Below are 13,497 nucleotides of genomic sequence, written 5' to 3'. Positions count from 1 at the left end.
GGACCATCCAGCCATTATTAAGCAGATTTATGCCCCATTAATTTCAACGAGATTAAGACCACATTCACATCATACATTTATTCCACTTTAAACAGTAATGGCTATGGTCTGAAGGCACGAGGCCAGTTCCCTGCTGAAGCTAAGCAGGGTCAGGTCTGGTCAATGCGTAGATGGGAGACTGCCTGGGAACCATATTGTTGTATGCCACCCGAGGCACCCCAAAGCAATGGTGCAGAGAGCCAGTCTCTGCCTGCCTCCAGTTCCTAGCCTTTTGCAGACACACTCAAAACACAAGCCTCTCCTTGGCCCCAGGAGGGGGGAGGCTCTCCTGAAGAGTTTCAATGACAAAAGGGTCTTCCTGGCCCATTCACCAGTTGATGGGCACCTGATAGACCCATTAACCCACCTGGCCACTCTATTAGATTAACAAAAGAAACTCATCTGACCAGCAGAGTGGGTTTCTCACCCTGAGGTGTAAGTCTCCAGATCAGAGGCTGGAAGGGGACTCATAGAAATTATCCATCTCAACCCCCAAACCCATAACAATATGCAAGCCACCTTGGGTTTCTATCATGAAAAGAAAGGTGGGTCATAGATGTAATAAATAAATAAGTAGTTTGTGAAGGGTTTTGTTGGGAGAATTGTTAGGAGCCCCCTATTCCTCTTACAAACCTACAATTTCCAGACTTTTCTGGGAAGAGGGACTGTTAATCCACTCTGGGAATTGTACCTCTGTGACAGGAATGGTGGTCTCACGACAACTCTCAGCACCTTTCACAAAATCCCCTTCCCAGGATTCTTTGGGGGAAGCCATAACTGTTTTAAGTGGAATAACAGCGGAATAAATGTATGTTGTTAACAGGGCTGTGGAGTAGGGACGCCAAACCTTCGACTCCGACTCCTCTATTTTTCTACTGTCCGACTCCGACTCTACCCAAAATTGCTTCCAACTCCACAGCCCTGGGAAGGGCTGTAAATGTCTTTTTAAATTGGAAGCTCTCATAGGAACATTTTTATCGCTGCCTGAATATGCACTGATCTTGGCATCACAGCATTTGTCTTCATTTGGGTCCTGTGTCATACACTGACACACAAAATGTTTTCCATCTTGAGTTATGGTGAAATGCTCAACTACAGCTGACTTCATGGGAAGGTTCTTTGACATTTTGAATTTATATTTTAAAAAATTTGTCAATCAAAATTTATTTTGAAGTTGGAGTTGGTACATTTCTACCGACTCCGACTCCACCTAAAATTGCTTCCGACTCCGACTCCACAGCCCTGGTTGTTAATGTGGCCTAAACCTACACTTGAGGCCTGTCAGAGATCCATAACAGAGGGCCTACTGGAACTTACTCTGTTCATAGTTTCATAATGATGAAACTGAGGTTATCATACTTTGGACACATCATGAGAAGACATGATTCACTAGAAAAGTCAATAATGCTGGGAAAAACAGAAGGGAGTAGGAAAAGAGGAAGGCCAAACAAGAGATGGATTGATTCCATAAAGGAAGCCACAGACCTGAACTTAGAAGATCTGAACAGGGTGGTTCATGACAGATGCTGTTGGAGGTTGCTGATTCATAGGGTCGCCTAAGTCGAAATCAACTTGAAAGCACATAACAACAACAACTGGAACTTAAGCCCATTTCTCAGCAGTACCTTTCGGACTGCTCAATCAATCATTTATTATGGTCAATGTCCAGCATTCTTTCGGACTACATGGGCCCAGGTACTCTGAAGGCCTGCTTTCTCCTGCAGGAAGCTGTGTTCAGTATCTGGTGCCCTGTTCTGTGTCCAGTCCTCTTTGAAGGTGCACTTGGTGGGGATAATGGCGCAGGGCCTTTTCAGTAACAGCACCCAGGTTGGAAATTTTGTTCTTTGAAGAGGTAGGATTAGCCTCCTAACTTTCTTCTGAGTTTTAGGATAGCTTTTTTATTATTTTAAACTCTTCCATGCCTTTAAGCTGTAACAGTGTATTTAAAAAACAACAAGCTGACTCAGTTGTTTTTTGCCTTTCTCCTGCGCCTAAGTTTTGAAGAGGACCGAGTTCAAGAAGTCAGAGGAAAGCCTGGAGGTACCCTGACCTCAGCAGGCTTGACTTCTCAGTCATGTTCACAGGAGCGGCCTGGGCGAGCCTATAGGAGCCGGAAGGTCCTTTAGGCACCCACCGCCCGATCTTGCCTTGCCTCGGTTTCCCCAGCTCGTCTTTCAAGGAGCGGATCGACCAACCCCACCTACTCAGGAAGGAGCGGCTGCTCCCGACGCACCTCGGAACGCGCACAAAGGGGCGGACCGGGGCCTTTAGGGGCGTGCGCGCAGAATCGGCGAGAAGCATCAGCCGCGTCCGCGACGGATTTGTTGGAACTCTCCTTCTCCCTCTTTCTCCGCCCCTCTCGGACGGGGAGGGCGCGGGGATCGTCCGGGGTTAACCACCCGGGGCTTGCGAGCCGGGCGTGGCGTAAAACAAAAGTTTTGCAGCCACGTGGGTGGCTCGTGGAGGGGGATCGATCAGTCCGTGTGGAGGGTGGGCCGGGGTTTTTTTTTTAACCCCTGCTCCAGACGCCATTGGAGCTTCACTGAGCGCTGGAGCTGCCGCCGTCCGAGAAGTCGCCATGCCCCCCGCGGAGATCATCAGCGGCAAGACCGTTTCCGCGTAGGTCGCCCCTTCGGTGCCTGGGCTTGGGAAGGGTTCGGATTGGCTCGCTTCCTTGGCTTAAGTAGGAGAGGGGGAAAGAAGGAACGAGCCGCTTGCTGCAGGGAGGCGACAGCCGCGGGGCCTGTTAGGGCACACCTGGGCAGGAATCCCGTCTGGGGGCGTTGGGGGGTGCTGTAGTGGAGGAAGGTGGTTTGCTCTTTCCCCCCCAAAAAGTGACCTCTTAGAAAGGCTGCCGGATTTGCAGCGCGCTTCTGTGCGGGTCTCTTCAGGAGTCAGCCCCATTGAGCTCAATGGGGCTTTGCTGCCTCTGCAAACTTTCCTCCCAGTTACTGAACTAGAGCCCCAATTTCACCAGATGCAAAAAAGGCTGATTTGGAGAGTCAGGCCTGCCGGGAGAAGCACCTTTCCCCCCCTAAATCACGTGCCAGTTCCCTTTCATTTCACCAGTGACTACCACTGCATTCATTTGTTGTTTGTGTTCATTTTAAGAAATGTTCTTGCATTTATGACCCACTTTTCTTCCGTCGTGGAACCCATGCACGAGGTTCCCCAGTGGTCTGCTACTGGCCAGGCTCAGCCAAGCGGATGGGCTCCTGTGCCTCCGGTCTATAGCCTAGGGGGGGCACTTTTCCTGCAGGACAGGGTTAGCCAGTGTGGTGCCCTCCAGCTTTTGCAAGATTCCAACTCCCGTCGGCCCAGCCAGCATGGCCAAGGGCTGGGGAAGATGGAAGCTGTCATCCAGGGACAGCTGGAGAGGGCACCATGTTGGCTACCCCTGCTGCAGGTAGCTCAAGGCAGCATACATCAGGAGCAGGGAGCCTTTTTTGGCCTGAAGACCCCATTCATTTTGGGCAGCTTTCCGAGATCCACATGCCAGAGGCAAAAGCAGGCAGAGCAAGGAATGTGGATTTTACCTTTGTACAGGAGGCTGGCTTCTACAGGCCCTCTGTTCCCCCCTGCAGCCAAACAAGAAGCATTCTCAGAGTTCCAGCACTCAAGTAGAGTGCAAGGCACATCTGATGAGGAGGGTTGTGCCATGGGAAGGTGTGTGGTCTTCCCCCAAGGCCCCATAGAGACCATTGGGGGAGGCCCTTCTCTTGGTCCCGCCACCTTCACGGGCATGTCTGGTAGGGACAAGGGAAAGAGCCTTCTCAGTGGCTGCCCCCAGGCTCTGGAACTCCCTTCCTAGGGAGGTTAGATTGCGCTCCCTGCTGCCCTTCTGCGGGCAGGTGAAGATTTTTCTGTTCCGATGGGCTTTTGGGAACTGACTGCAAGGGATATTAAGTAGGGTGCTGTCCTTACTGATTTGTATTTTGTGGGTTTCTTAATCCCTGTGTATTAAATGGTTTTAATTTTATAGTTTAATTACATTTTGATTATGACTTCTGTATGTTTTATTTATATGTTTTTAACTGTATTTAATTTTTTCTTTAAGCTGCCTTGAACCCCAGTTTGGCAGGGGCTAGGGGAGGGAAGAGAACTGTGTGCATTGCCTTGAGCTCCATGGTGGAAAAGTGGGATATCCACGTAGGAAGTAAATGAATAAAATTAAGCATGTGAGCTGCCACTGAGCTAAAGTCTCTCTCCAGGCTGAGGTGGTGGTTTTACGAGGGGATAAAATGCACTGTGCTCCTTTCAGACTTCAGGTGAGGGGTGTGCAATGTTTGGGGACCTACAACCTTCACACGCACACCCTGGAAATGAGCTGAGCTAGAACTTCTCTCCCTTGCGGGTTCACTTTCTACTTGCAGACTGTTTCTGCACTTGGGGAAGGAATATTCCTAACTGTGCCTCCACCTGTAGCCTGAAATGTCTACTCTTCCAACTTCAGTATTACTCATTCGACTATGTTCTTGAAGAGAGAAAAAGTAAGCCAAGGATGTACCGGTAACTCTATGGCAGGGGTTCAATTTGAACCCAGTTTTTTTCCCATCCAGGGTGCTTCGTGCTCTTTGCCTCCTCAATTAACCAAGAGATGGCCTATGCAGAGACTCATTTTCAGCCTTGGTATGCTTCTGGCCACTTGTCATCTAGGTTTGTGGACCAACTTGGTTAGTCAGTGAGGAAGAGTGTGAGAAGCACCCTGCACAAGCTCAGAGGCACCCTTTTCTTTGCTGCTCTACGAATCCCAGGTTTTATTGCACAATATAAGTGGCTCAGAACCTTTGTGAGGGAGGAAGATAAACATTAAGACTATAATGAAAAATCCTGCTGGATCAAGCCAGTGGTCCATCTAGTTCAGCATCCTGTTCTCACAGTGGCCGACCTGATGCCCCAGTGGGCAGCTCGCAAGCAGGATCTGAGAGCAACTGCACTCTCCCCACTTGTGATATCCAGCAAAAGGTATTCAGAAGCGTACTGCCTCTGACAGTGGAGGGAGAAATGTATGAATAAATTGCATTCAGTACTTGCTAGCTCAGATGCAAATCGGAAGACAAGGTAATACATTGGGTCTTTGCTTGTGTTGAGATCTTGGGACATCTCTGATGGGAATGCTGGAACATGTTGCACTTTAAAAAAAAATAGGTTGCCAAAATGATGGATGTCATCAGCTGCAATTGATAATGATGAAATCTCCTCTCCCAGCTAGTTCATTTTGGGATGTCAGCAAATGCCTTGTGGTGCCATCTCACAACAAAGTTTGCAGTATTGCAAATGTTCTGAAGAAAGGGAATAAAACTCTTTCTCTCTCAGTATTTACAGGCTGAGTAAAACACTCAGGCAGCAAATTCAAAGCCAAAGAAAATACTACTTCATGTAGTACCTAGCCAGCGGAACTCCTTGCTGCAGGATATTGGATTAGCTGCTACTTTCAGAGGGGGGGTTCTATAAGTCAGAGGTGTAGACCGTAAGCATCGGGGCCAAATGTGACCCTCCAGGCTTCTCTTTCCAGCCCTTGAGACCCTCCCCAGGCAGTACCTCCTCCTAGGCCCTATCCCACACCCTCCTCATGCTTTTTGCTTGATCTGTGATAATGTTGCTTACCTGCCTGGATGGGATTTTGCATATCTGTAGCTCAGTGGAGCATCTGCTCTACATGCAAAAGGTCCCTGGTCTGGTCCCCGACATCTCCAGGTAGGGCAGGGAGAATAGCTGCAAGATGGACCAGTGGTCTGACTCAGTGTTAGGCAGCTTCCCAAGTTTGCATCTCATCTGTTGCTCCAACCACATCTGCCTCTGGTCCCGCCCACCGCTGCCATGTGGCCCCTCAAAGGTTGTCCATGAGGCCGTGTGGCCCTTGGGCTGAAAAGGGTAAGCAGAGGCAAAAGTGGGTGGAGCATTGAATGCAAATTTTACCTTTGTGCTTTAGGCTACTTTCTACACACCCCTCTCTAGCCTCCACCCAGGCAAGCAAGAAGCATTATTAGAGGTCAAGGGCACATTCGAGCCAAGCAAAAAGACTCCAGGAGGGCTAGTGAGTGGGAGGGGATGTGGATTGTGGAGGGTTCTGAGGGCCAGGCGGAGAGGTCTGGAGGGCCACCTCTGGCCCTGTGCCTGGGGTTCCCTGCTCCTGCCTAAAACTAAGGAAAGGAATTAATTTATTTTTGACAAGCCTGGTGATTTTTATAATAGTGCTTTTCTGAAGTGACCTTTTCTAGGGAGAGTGTCCCGCTATTTCAAATTCTTGTCAGCTATCTCCCTTTATTGCTCTCCTGGCTTAATATTAACCAGTTGGTCCAAGACTGATTAACATTTGATATCTTGATCCTGGAATTATATATGCGTCACAATATATTTGTTCTCTTTTGAAATCTGTGCATGGCTTTTAAAGTTCATTTCTCTGTGGGTGCCTGGACAGAGATGCTGCTTTGATTTTATTTTAAAATAAGCATCACTTGGAGAAATGTGAAGCTTGCCTGTCAGTGTATTTGCATGCTGCAAAAGCTTCACCTGCTGAATTTCTGTCTGTGCCTCAGACATGCTTCAAAAACAGTGGCTATGCCTCTGTAGCACTTCCTAGACTTCCTTGCAGTGTCATTAACCCTCAACATCCATTCTTAAGTACCCCCACTTAACAAGGTATATGGGAGCTAAAATGTATCTGCAAGCAAGTTGATACGCACTCTCAATGGCCTGTCATGACAAGTTTAGATACAAACAAGCCTTTTGCTCATGCATGCGGCCCTTGTGATGTTCCCATTACACGTATGAGTGATTGAATCAGGAAGTCTTCCACTAAGTGTCTTATTTATTCATTTAAGTAATTTTTAGACCTTTTCATATTTCTACATGGTTTACAACATCCTTAAAATATCACAAATAAGCCAATTTTTTTTTAAAAAAGTACAGTAAAAAATTCCACGTTTGAGAGCATCAACATAAAGTGAAACAACTAACCCCTGGGGGCAATGATTACTACTAGCAGGTCTAAAATATGAAAATGGCAACAGAGGCAATCAACTCCACCCACCAGATCACCCCATGGAGCATTCACAGTCATTCCTCCCTCTCCCCCCTCATACCCATAAAGACAAAAACAAGGGGGTGGCACTGATCTGCATTGGTTAATAAGTCCATGGTTGGGAGAGTGCCCAACAGGCCCCAGGTGTCTCTAAATCTCCAGCTTCTGCCCAGGCTCGTCAGTCTGCAGCTGGTAGGGATGCGATCTTCCTTTGGCTTGTCTGTTTCCAAGGCTGATCAAAGAAGATGAGCTCCCTTCCCTGCTTACAGTCATACGCGTAGGTTGTCTATCACTATGCCCATATCTGTTTGCTGCCACCATTAGGGGCTGCATGTGCACCATACATTTGAAGCACACGGCTTCCCCTAAAGAATCCCAGGAACTGTAGTTTGTTAAGGGTGCTGAGAATTGTAACTCGTGTGAGGGGTAAACTGTAGTTCCCACCATTCTTTGGGGGAAGCCATCTGCTTGAAATGCATGGTGTGTACACAGCCAGAGCTGAGCAGTGTGTGAATGATGTGTTTGGGCTGCTGATGCATCCTTGAATCTATTGGCGATGGCTTTCATTTGCCAACTTTGCAGAGAGAGACAGAAGAAGCCATTTCTTTTGTGTTTTTGCGGGGGGTGGGGTGTTACTGAAGGGCCACATTTCACATTATATTTTTCCTGTGCAGGAATCCCATCGCTGTAGAAGTAGAATTTAATTTTAAAAATGTTTATTGTATTGTTGATTGTATTTTAATATTATTTTGTTATTCATTGTATTTTTATACTATTTTATGTTCACCGCCCAGAGAGCTATCGCTAGTCGGGCGGTATATAAATTTAATAAATAAATAAATAAATAAAAATAGAATAGTGAAACCAGTGTTGTAGCAATTTTTTTTTTTTTTTTTGCTAGGTTCATTGTGCCGCAATAAATCTGTGGGTCTTTTAAAGTTGTCACAAAGTTATTTTTTCAGATAAATCAGTCTATCCACATGTACACACATTCTGCTGTACGTGATTTCACGTCTGTGTATTGTGCTGAGAAGATTCAGGACAGACAAAAAAAAAAGTACTTTGCTCCCACAAAAGGTCATGAGGGCCGCCAACTTAGGTGGCTTTAAAAGAAGAGACAAGCCAGTGGAGGATAAGGCTGTCATTGGCTACCAGCCATGATGATTATGTCATAGACAGTATGTCTCTCTCTTTTTTTAACCAGTTGCTAAGAATTGCAAGAGGAGAGATTGCTGTTGCTCTCTGATCCTGCTTGTGGGCTTCCCAGAGGCATCTGGTTGGCCACTGAGAACAGAATGCCGGACTAGATGGGATGTTGGCCTGATCCATGTTAAGTTGCAGAAGGTGCTGGCTTCTTAGTGTCAGAAGGTGAGGCAGTGTCGCTGCTGCTGCTTAGCGAGAGAGTGTGGGAGCAAGGGGGTGGCGAGGTCAGAGCTGGAGAATGCAGTGGGAGTGCCAGTCCTTCCACTGGTGTGCCTGCAGAGCCCCAACCTCACCACCGCCCTGCTCCAGTAAGCAGCACCGATGCTGCTGTTGGGGGGAGGGGAGCAATGCAACACCGTGCCAGCCACTCTTGCCCAGTGTACATGCCTACGCAAGGGCAATATGTGTTGCTCCAGAGGGCAGGGCTAGAACTGATGGGTGAAGATTGCAGGGAAGCAGAGACATTGGGAGAAACTTAGGAGCTGTTTCACAGTGGCACAGACTGCCTGAGTTGGTGGCGGGCTCGACTTTGCTGGAGGTGTTTACGGAAAGGCTGGGTACCATCCTTCAGGTATGCTGGAGCTGTATCTTGTGTTGAGCAGGTGATGAGCTGAGGTGCCCCCTCTCCGAGGTTCCTTCCGACTCCAAAACTCTATGACTGTCATATGCCTTTTCCTATGCTAGGGTGGCGTAGTGGTTAGAGTGGTTGGACTAGGACACTGGGAGGCCAGGGTTCAAATCCCCATGCAGCCATGAAGCTCAGGGGGTGACCTTGGGCCAGTCACAGTCTCTCAGCCTAACACAAGAAGAGCCTGCTGGGTCAAGCCAGGAGCCCATCCGGTCCAGCATGCTATTTTTGCACCGGCCAGCCAGATACCTGTGGGAAGTCCTTAAGCAGGACCTGAGCTCCATAGCACTCTCCCCTCCTGTGGTTTCCAACAAGTGGTATTCAGAAGCATTTTGCCTTCCAGCAGTAGAGGTAGAGCATAGCCATCAGGGTTAGTAGTCACTGATAGCGTTATCCTCCTTGAATCTGTCTAATCCTCTTTTAAAGCCATCTTTTTAACCTACCTCACAGGGTTGTTGTGATGATAAATAGAAAGAGGGAGAACCATGTATGCCATCTTGAGCCTCTGGGAGAAAAGGTGGGATATCCATGTATTAAATGAATAATAAATATACAGGAACCTGCCTTATTTATTTCTTTATTACATTTATACGCCACCTTTTTCTCCATGCTAGAAACCCAAGGTGGCTTACATATGGTTTCCAGGCGGTCTCCCATCCAGGCATTGACCAGTCCTGACCCTGCAGCAGGGTGCTGGCCTCATGTGCCTTCAGACCATAGCCTGGGACCATAGCCTTATACTGAGACAGGCTGTTAGTCCATCTAATTTTGCCTACACTGGCAGTGGCTCTCCACGGTTTCTAGGCAGGTGATATTCCCAGCCCTACCTGGGATTCAAGCTGGGACCTTTTGTCTGCAAAGCAGACGATCAACCACTGAGCTGTGGTCCTTGTGGCAGTGCTTACAAGTAAACTGCCTGAAAGCGACTTACCCAGATTGGTTTAATAGTGAGGCTTGGGTTGAGGCTGAAACGGAAGTCAGGAGGAGGAGAGATTTTTCCTCCCCGGCGTTTGGAGTTGGAGAAGAGAAGAGAGCTGAGCTGGGAGATGCCAAGCTCGAGTTGAACATTCTTGGTGGGACAATAAACAGGGCTTGGATGCAAAAAAAGTGAAAGCAAGGAAAGAGATGGTTTTGCTTTTGGCTGGGGAGTTGTGCGGGTCAAGGGGGGGATGATCTATTCATATGCCTGGTGGTATGATGTGGTGTAATGGTTAGAGTGTCAGACTAGGACCTGGGAAACCAGGGTTCGAAGCCACATGCAGCCGTGAAGCTCCACTGGGTGCCCTTGGGCCAGTCACTGCCTCTCAGCCTAACCTACCTCACAGGGTTGTGGGGATTAAATGAGGAGAGAGAGAACCATGTTTGTACGCCACCTTGAGCTGCTTGGAGAAACGGTGGGATGTAAATGCAATAAAATAATAAAAACAATAATAACAATAATGTTGGGAAATGAGGGGTACCAGACTTAGCTATCCCCACCCCCAAGTTTCTTCAGAAGAGTCATGAGTTTAGGCTTCCTAAATCTCACGTGCAGTTGATTAAATGGTGCTTCAACATGATCAGGCAACCAGGAAGCTGTAAGGTTCAGGTTCCTCTTCTTGGCCTGCTTGGTTCTTGTTGCAGTAATGGATTTCTTTATAGGTTGAAATCTGGCCTCTGCGTGTGCGTGTGTGTGTGAGGTTGTAGCTGTTGCAAATCCGAGATCGTCTTGCCCGCTCTGCAGGTGAGGGCCTTCTGGAGACACCAGTTTATCAGGAGGTCCTTTCCGCACAACAGAGGAAATGGACCTTTATTTAGTGTTGTGCGCCCAGGGATGTAGCAATGGGGGGGGGAGGCAAATGAGGGCATTGGCCCCCAATGATAATTCTGCCCCCCCCAATGAAATTTTCCTTCAGTCCCCAAATTTCTAGCATTACAGTACCTTAAAACTTCAGGTGAGCTTTTAGAAATGCAGTTTAGGCATCTAAAGAGAGGGGTAGGACAAGTTACCAAGGGAATGCGAACACAGCAAATATAAGAATTAAAAGTGCGATTGAAGTGAACACAAGTCTTGATGGATGAGGGAGGAAGTTGGCAAACCTAAGGGTTTGCAAGTGGAGGAAGAAAGGGCAGGAAGGACAGTATTATTATGCACCACAAAGCATCTCCCCCTCCCATATAATGCTCAACCAGCCTCTGTAGGTGGAACTAGTGCATCTGCTGGATTTGCCTAGGCTTTGGGGCCTAGATGGTGCAGCAGCCTAGCCCAGTCCAGGGCTGAACCTGAGAAGAAGCAGAGAGGTGAGTGAGCTGTCTCTCCAAGGCCCAGGAAGCCTAATGAGACCTCACTAACGTAGCTCAGGCACTGGGGAGTTGGAACACACACACACGAGAGAGAGAGAGAGAGTTGAAAAATCCTTTCAATCTGGTTCCATTTCAGAATGGTTTTGAAGAGTATAATATGGCTAGAACCTTAGTTGCAATAGCTTTAGATCTCCACCCAACTGTGCGTTATTATAAATAATGCACCTTATTTAACTTTTCTCATGTGAACTGATGTACTGCCAAAATAGGGTCTGTGAGATTTGCTGGTAAAGGCATCAGAAGCTGTGTTCGCTGGCTGGCCCAAGGCCTTTCCATAGAACAGAGATGGTGTGCTTGGGCAGTTGATTCTAGCACCTGTAGTTCAGAGAGATGTATAGTTCCTATGTAACATGCTCTCAAGCATTTCCTTATGAAAAGTGATGTTTATAGGTATTTATTTAATTTTAAAGTTAAACTTCTCTTAATTGCTTTCTTGGCATGGCAAAGGAGACCAGGGTAGTTTGTTCCAGGAAGCAGCTGCCTGAAGAGAATTGAACTCGCAGTCCACGAGCTTACTAGAACATTGTACCTTTACAAGGAAGCCTTTCCACACATGTACATATTGTATGTTGCAGGACTCACCTCTGGTGCATCTACAACTCTGTGTAACAATTCATTCTCAACTTTGATGCATGTGTTGTGACACCACACAGTTCCCTCCTCTGTGTAACAACAGTATTTGAGGAGTGCTATCATAGTGCTATCAATCGCAGAGCTATCAAGAGTGCTATCAATTATTACACAGAACTTTCTTAAGTAAAAAGGTACCAGTTCTCAGCATCCTATTGTTAAAATAAGGAAAGTTGATTCCAGTGCAAGGCTCTTTTTTCTCTTCAGATTAAAAGCAGCCAATTTTTTTTAAAAAAAAAATAGCAATTCAAATTAGCACTATCAGAAGATTATGTACTACAAATTAATAAACATCTAAATTTACCAATTCAAAACTAGTGTCCTTTTGTAAGGCTCTGATGTAAGTTTGGGCTCCCAGGCAGCTCTTCTACAAATCTTCTTTTGAAAGCACATCTTGTATAGCCTCAAGCCCAATTCCTTGGAATCAGAACACAAGGGTCAGAAACGTGATGCTGTTTAAAGCTTTACAGTGCATCACTCTGTAGCTTGTTCATGTGACCTGTCTGGGGCTAGAGACCTGTGGATAGAGAGGAGCAAGATTGCCTCCCCTGGACCCACTCCCACGTCCACAGATTGATTCAAAGCTGTGAGCAGAGTCTGGCCTTTGACATTATATATACATACTTTGGACACATCAGGAGAAGACATGATTCACTAGAAAAGACAATAATGCTGGGAAAAACTGCAGGGAGTAGAAAAAGAGGAAGGCCAAACGAGATGGATTGATTCCATAAAGGAAGCCACAGGCCTGAACTTACAAGATCTGAACAGGGTGGTTCATGACAGATGATCTCGGAGGTCACTGATTCATAGGGTTGCCATAAGTCGTAATCAACTTGAAGGCACATAACAACAACAACAATAGTCTGTTTTAACTGCTTTAAATATTATAACCCGCCCTAAGACCCCATGGTGAAGGGCAGGTAAGAAATATTAATTAATAATAAATGAATAGATAAATAAATAATGCATACGCTCTGTCTATGCAATCTGTATTCTGTTGCAATGTACGGATTGCATGTATGGCTTGTATGTGACTATGCTCTGTTCACAGCATAAGAGCAATCCTTAGGCAGACACTGGCACAATTCTGTTCTTTCCACGCATCTCTTTTGGTTAAGATCCCTGGATATCTCACGTGAACGGAGCTAGTAGTTGTTTCAGCTGTAGTATGGTCCTGGCTGCCAAGAACCTGTTGGATCACAAATTTGACCTTTCTGGAAAAAAGGCAGCTTTAAGAGGAAAAACATAACTGGCTTTCTGTCTGTTAAAACATGACTCTGCATTAAATCCACTTTTAAATAGAGGTCAATAGATTAAGGCACAAGTACTTCATCAAACATTGTCAGGATCTACAGACTGAAAATGGGTTATGTGCTCTTTATTTAAAACCGTTCTTTATTTACAAAAACACATTTTTGTTATGTGCAGTTGTGTCCTGTGATCACTAGATGGCACTGAAATGCGACCATTCTTTTTGCAAGTGAGGGTGGGCATGGCAGGGAGGAGAGGTTGCATCTCAAGAATGACTGTAATAGGAGCTGTCTGATCAATTTCTTTTTGTTTTCACTTCGGTTGCTCTGTTTAAATCTTACTACTTTTAAATGAATGTGCCCGACTTAATCTTTCT

General features: G+C 46.6%; 1 protein-coding gene across 2 annotated transcripts in view; it reads left to right on the top strand.

Moving 5' to 3' along the window:
* The first annotated feature begins 2,382 nt into the window (after positions 1–2,382).
* MTHFD1 (methylenetetrahydrofolate dehydrogenase, cyclohydrolase and formyltetrahydrofolate synthetase 1) overlaps positions 2,383–13,497 on the top strand; it is a 92,408-nt gene continuing 81,293 nt past the window's right edge. The window contains exon 1 of one of the 2 annotated variants that reach the window (XM_061612365.1): positions 2,383–2,658. In XM_061612365.1, the coding sequence (XP_061468349.1) occupies positions 2,618–2,658 (41 nt within the window). In that variant the 5' untranslated portion in view covers positions 2,383–2,617. Of the gene's footprint in view, positions 2,659–8,329; positions 8,432–13,497 lie in introns of those variants that run through there. The other variant, XM_061612366.1, reaches the window with a different exon arrangement.

This window comes from Rhineura floridana, chromosome 2 (assembly GCF_030035675.1).
Source record: "Rhineura floridana isolate rRhiFlo1 chromosome 2, rRhiFlo1.hap2, whole genome shotgun sequence".
Classification (NCBI taxonomy): Eukaryota; Metazoa; Chordata; class Lepidosauria; order Squamata; family Rhineuridae; genus Rhineura; species Rhineura floridana.
This window is presented reverse-complemented; position numbering and strand designations above follow the sequence as displayed.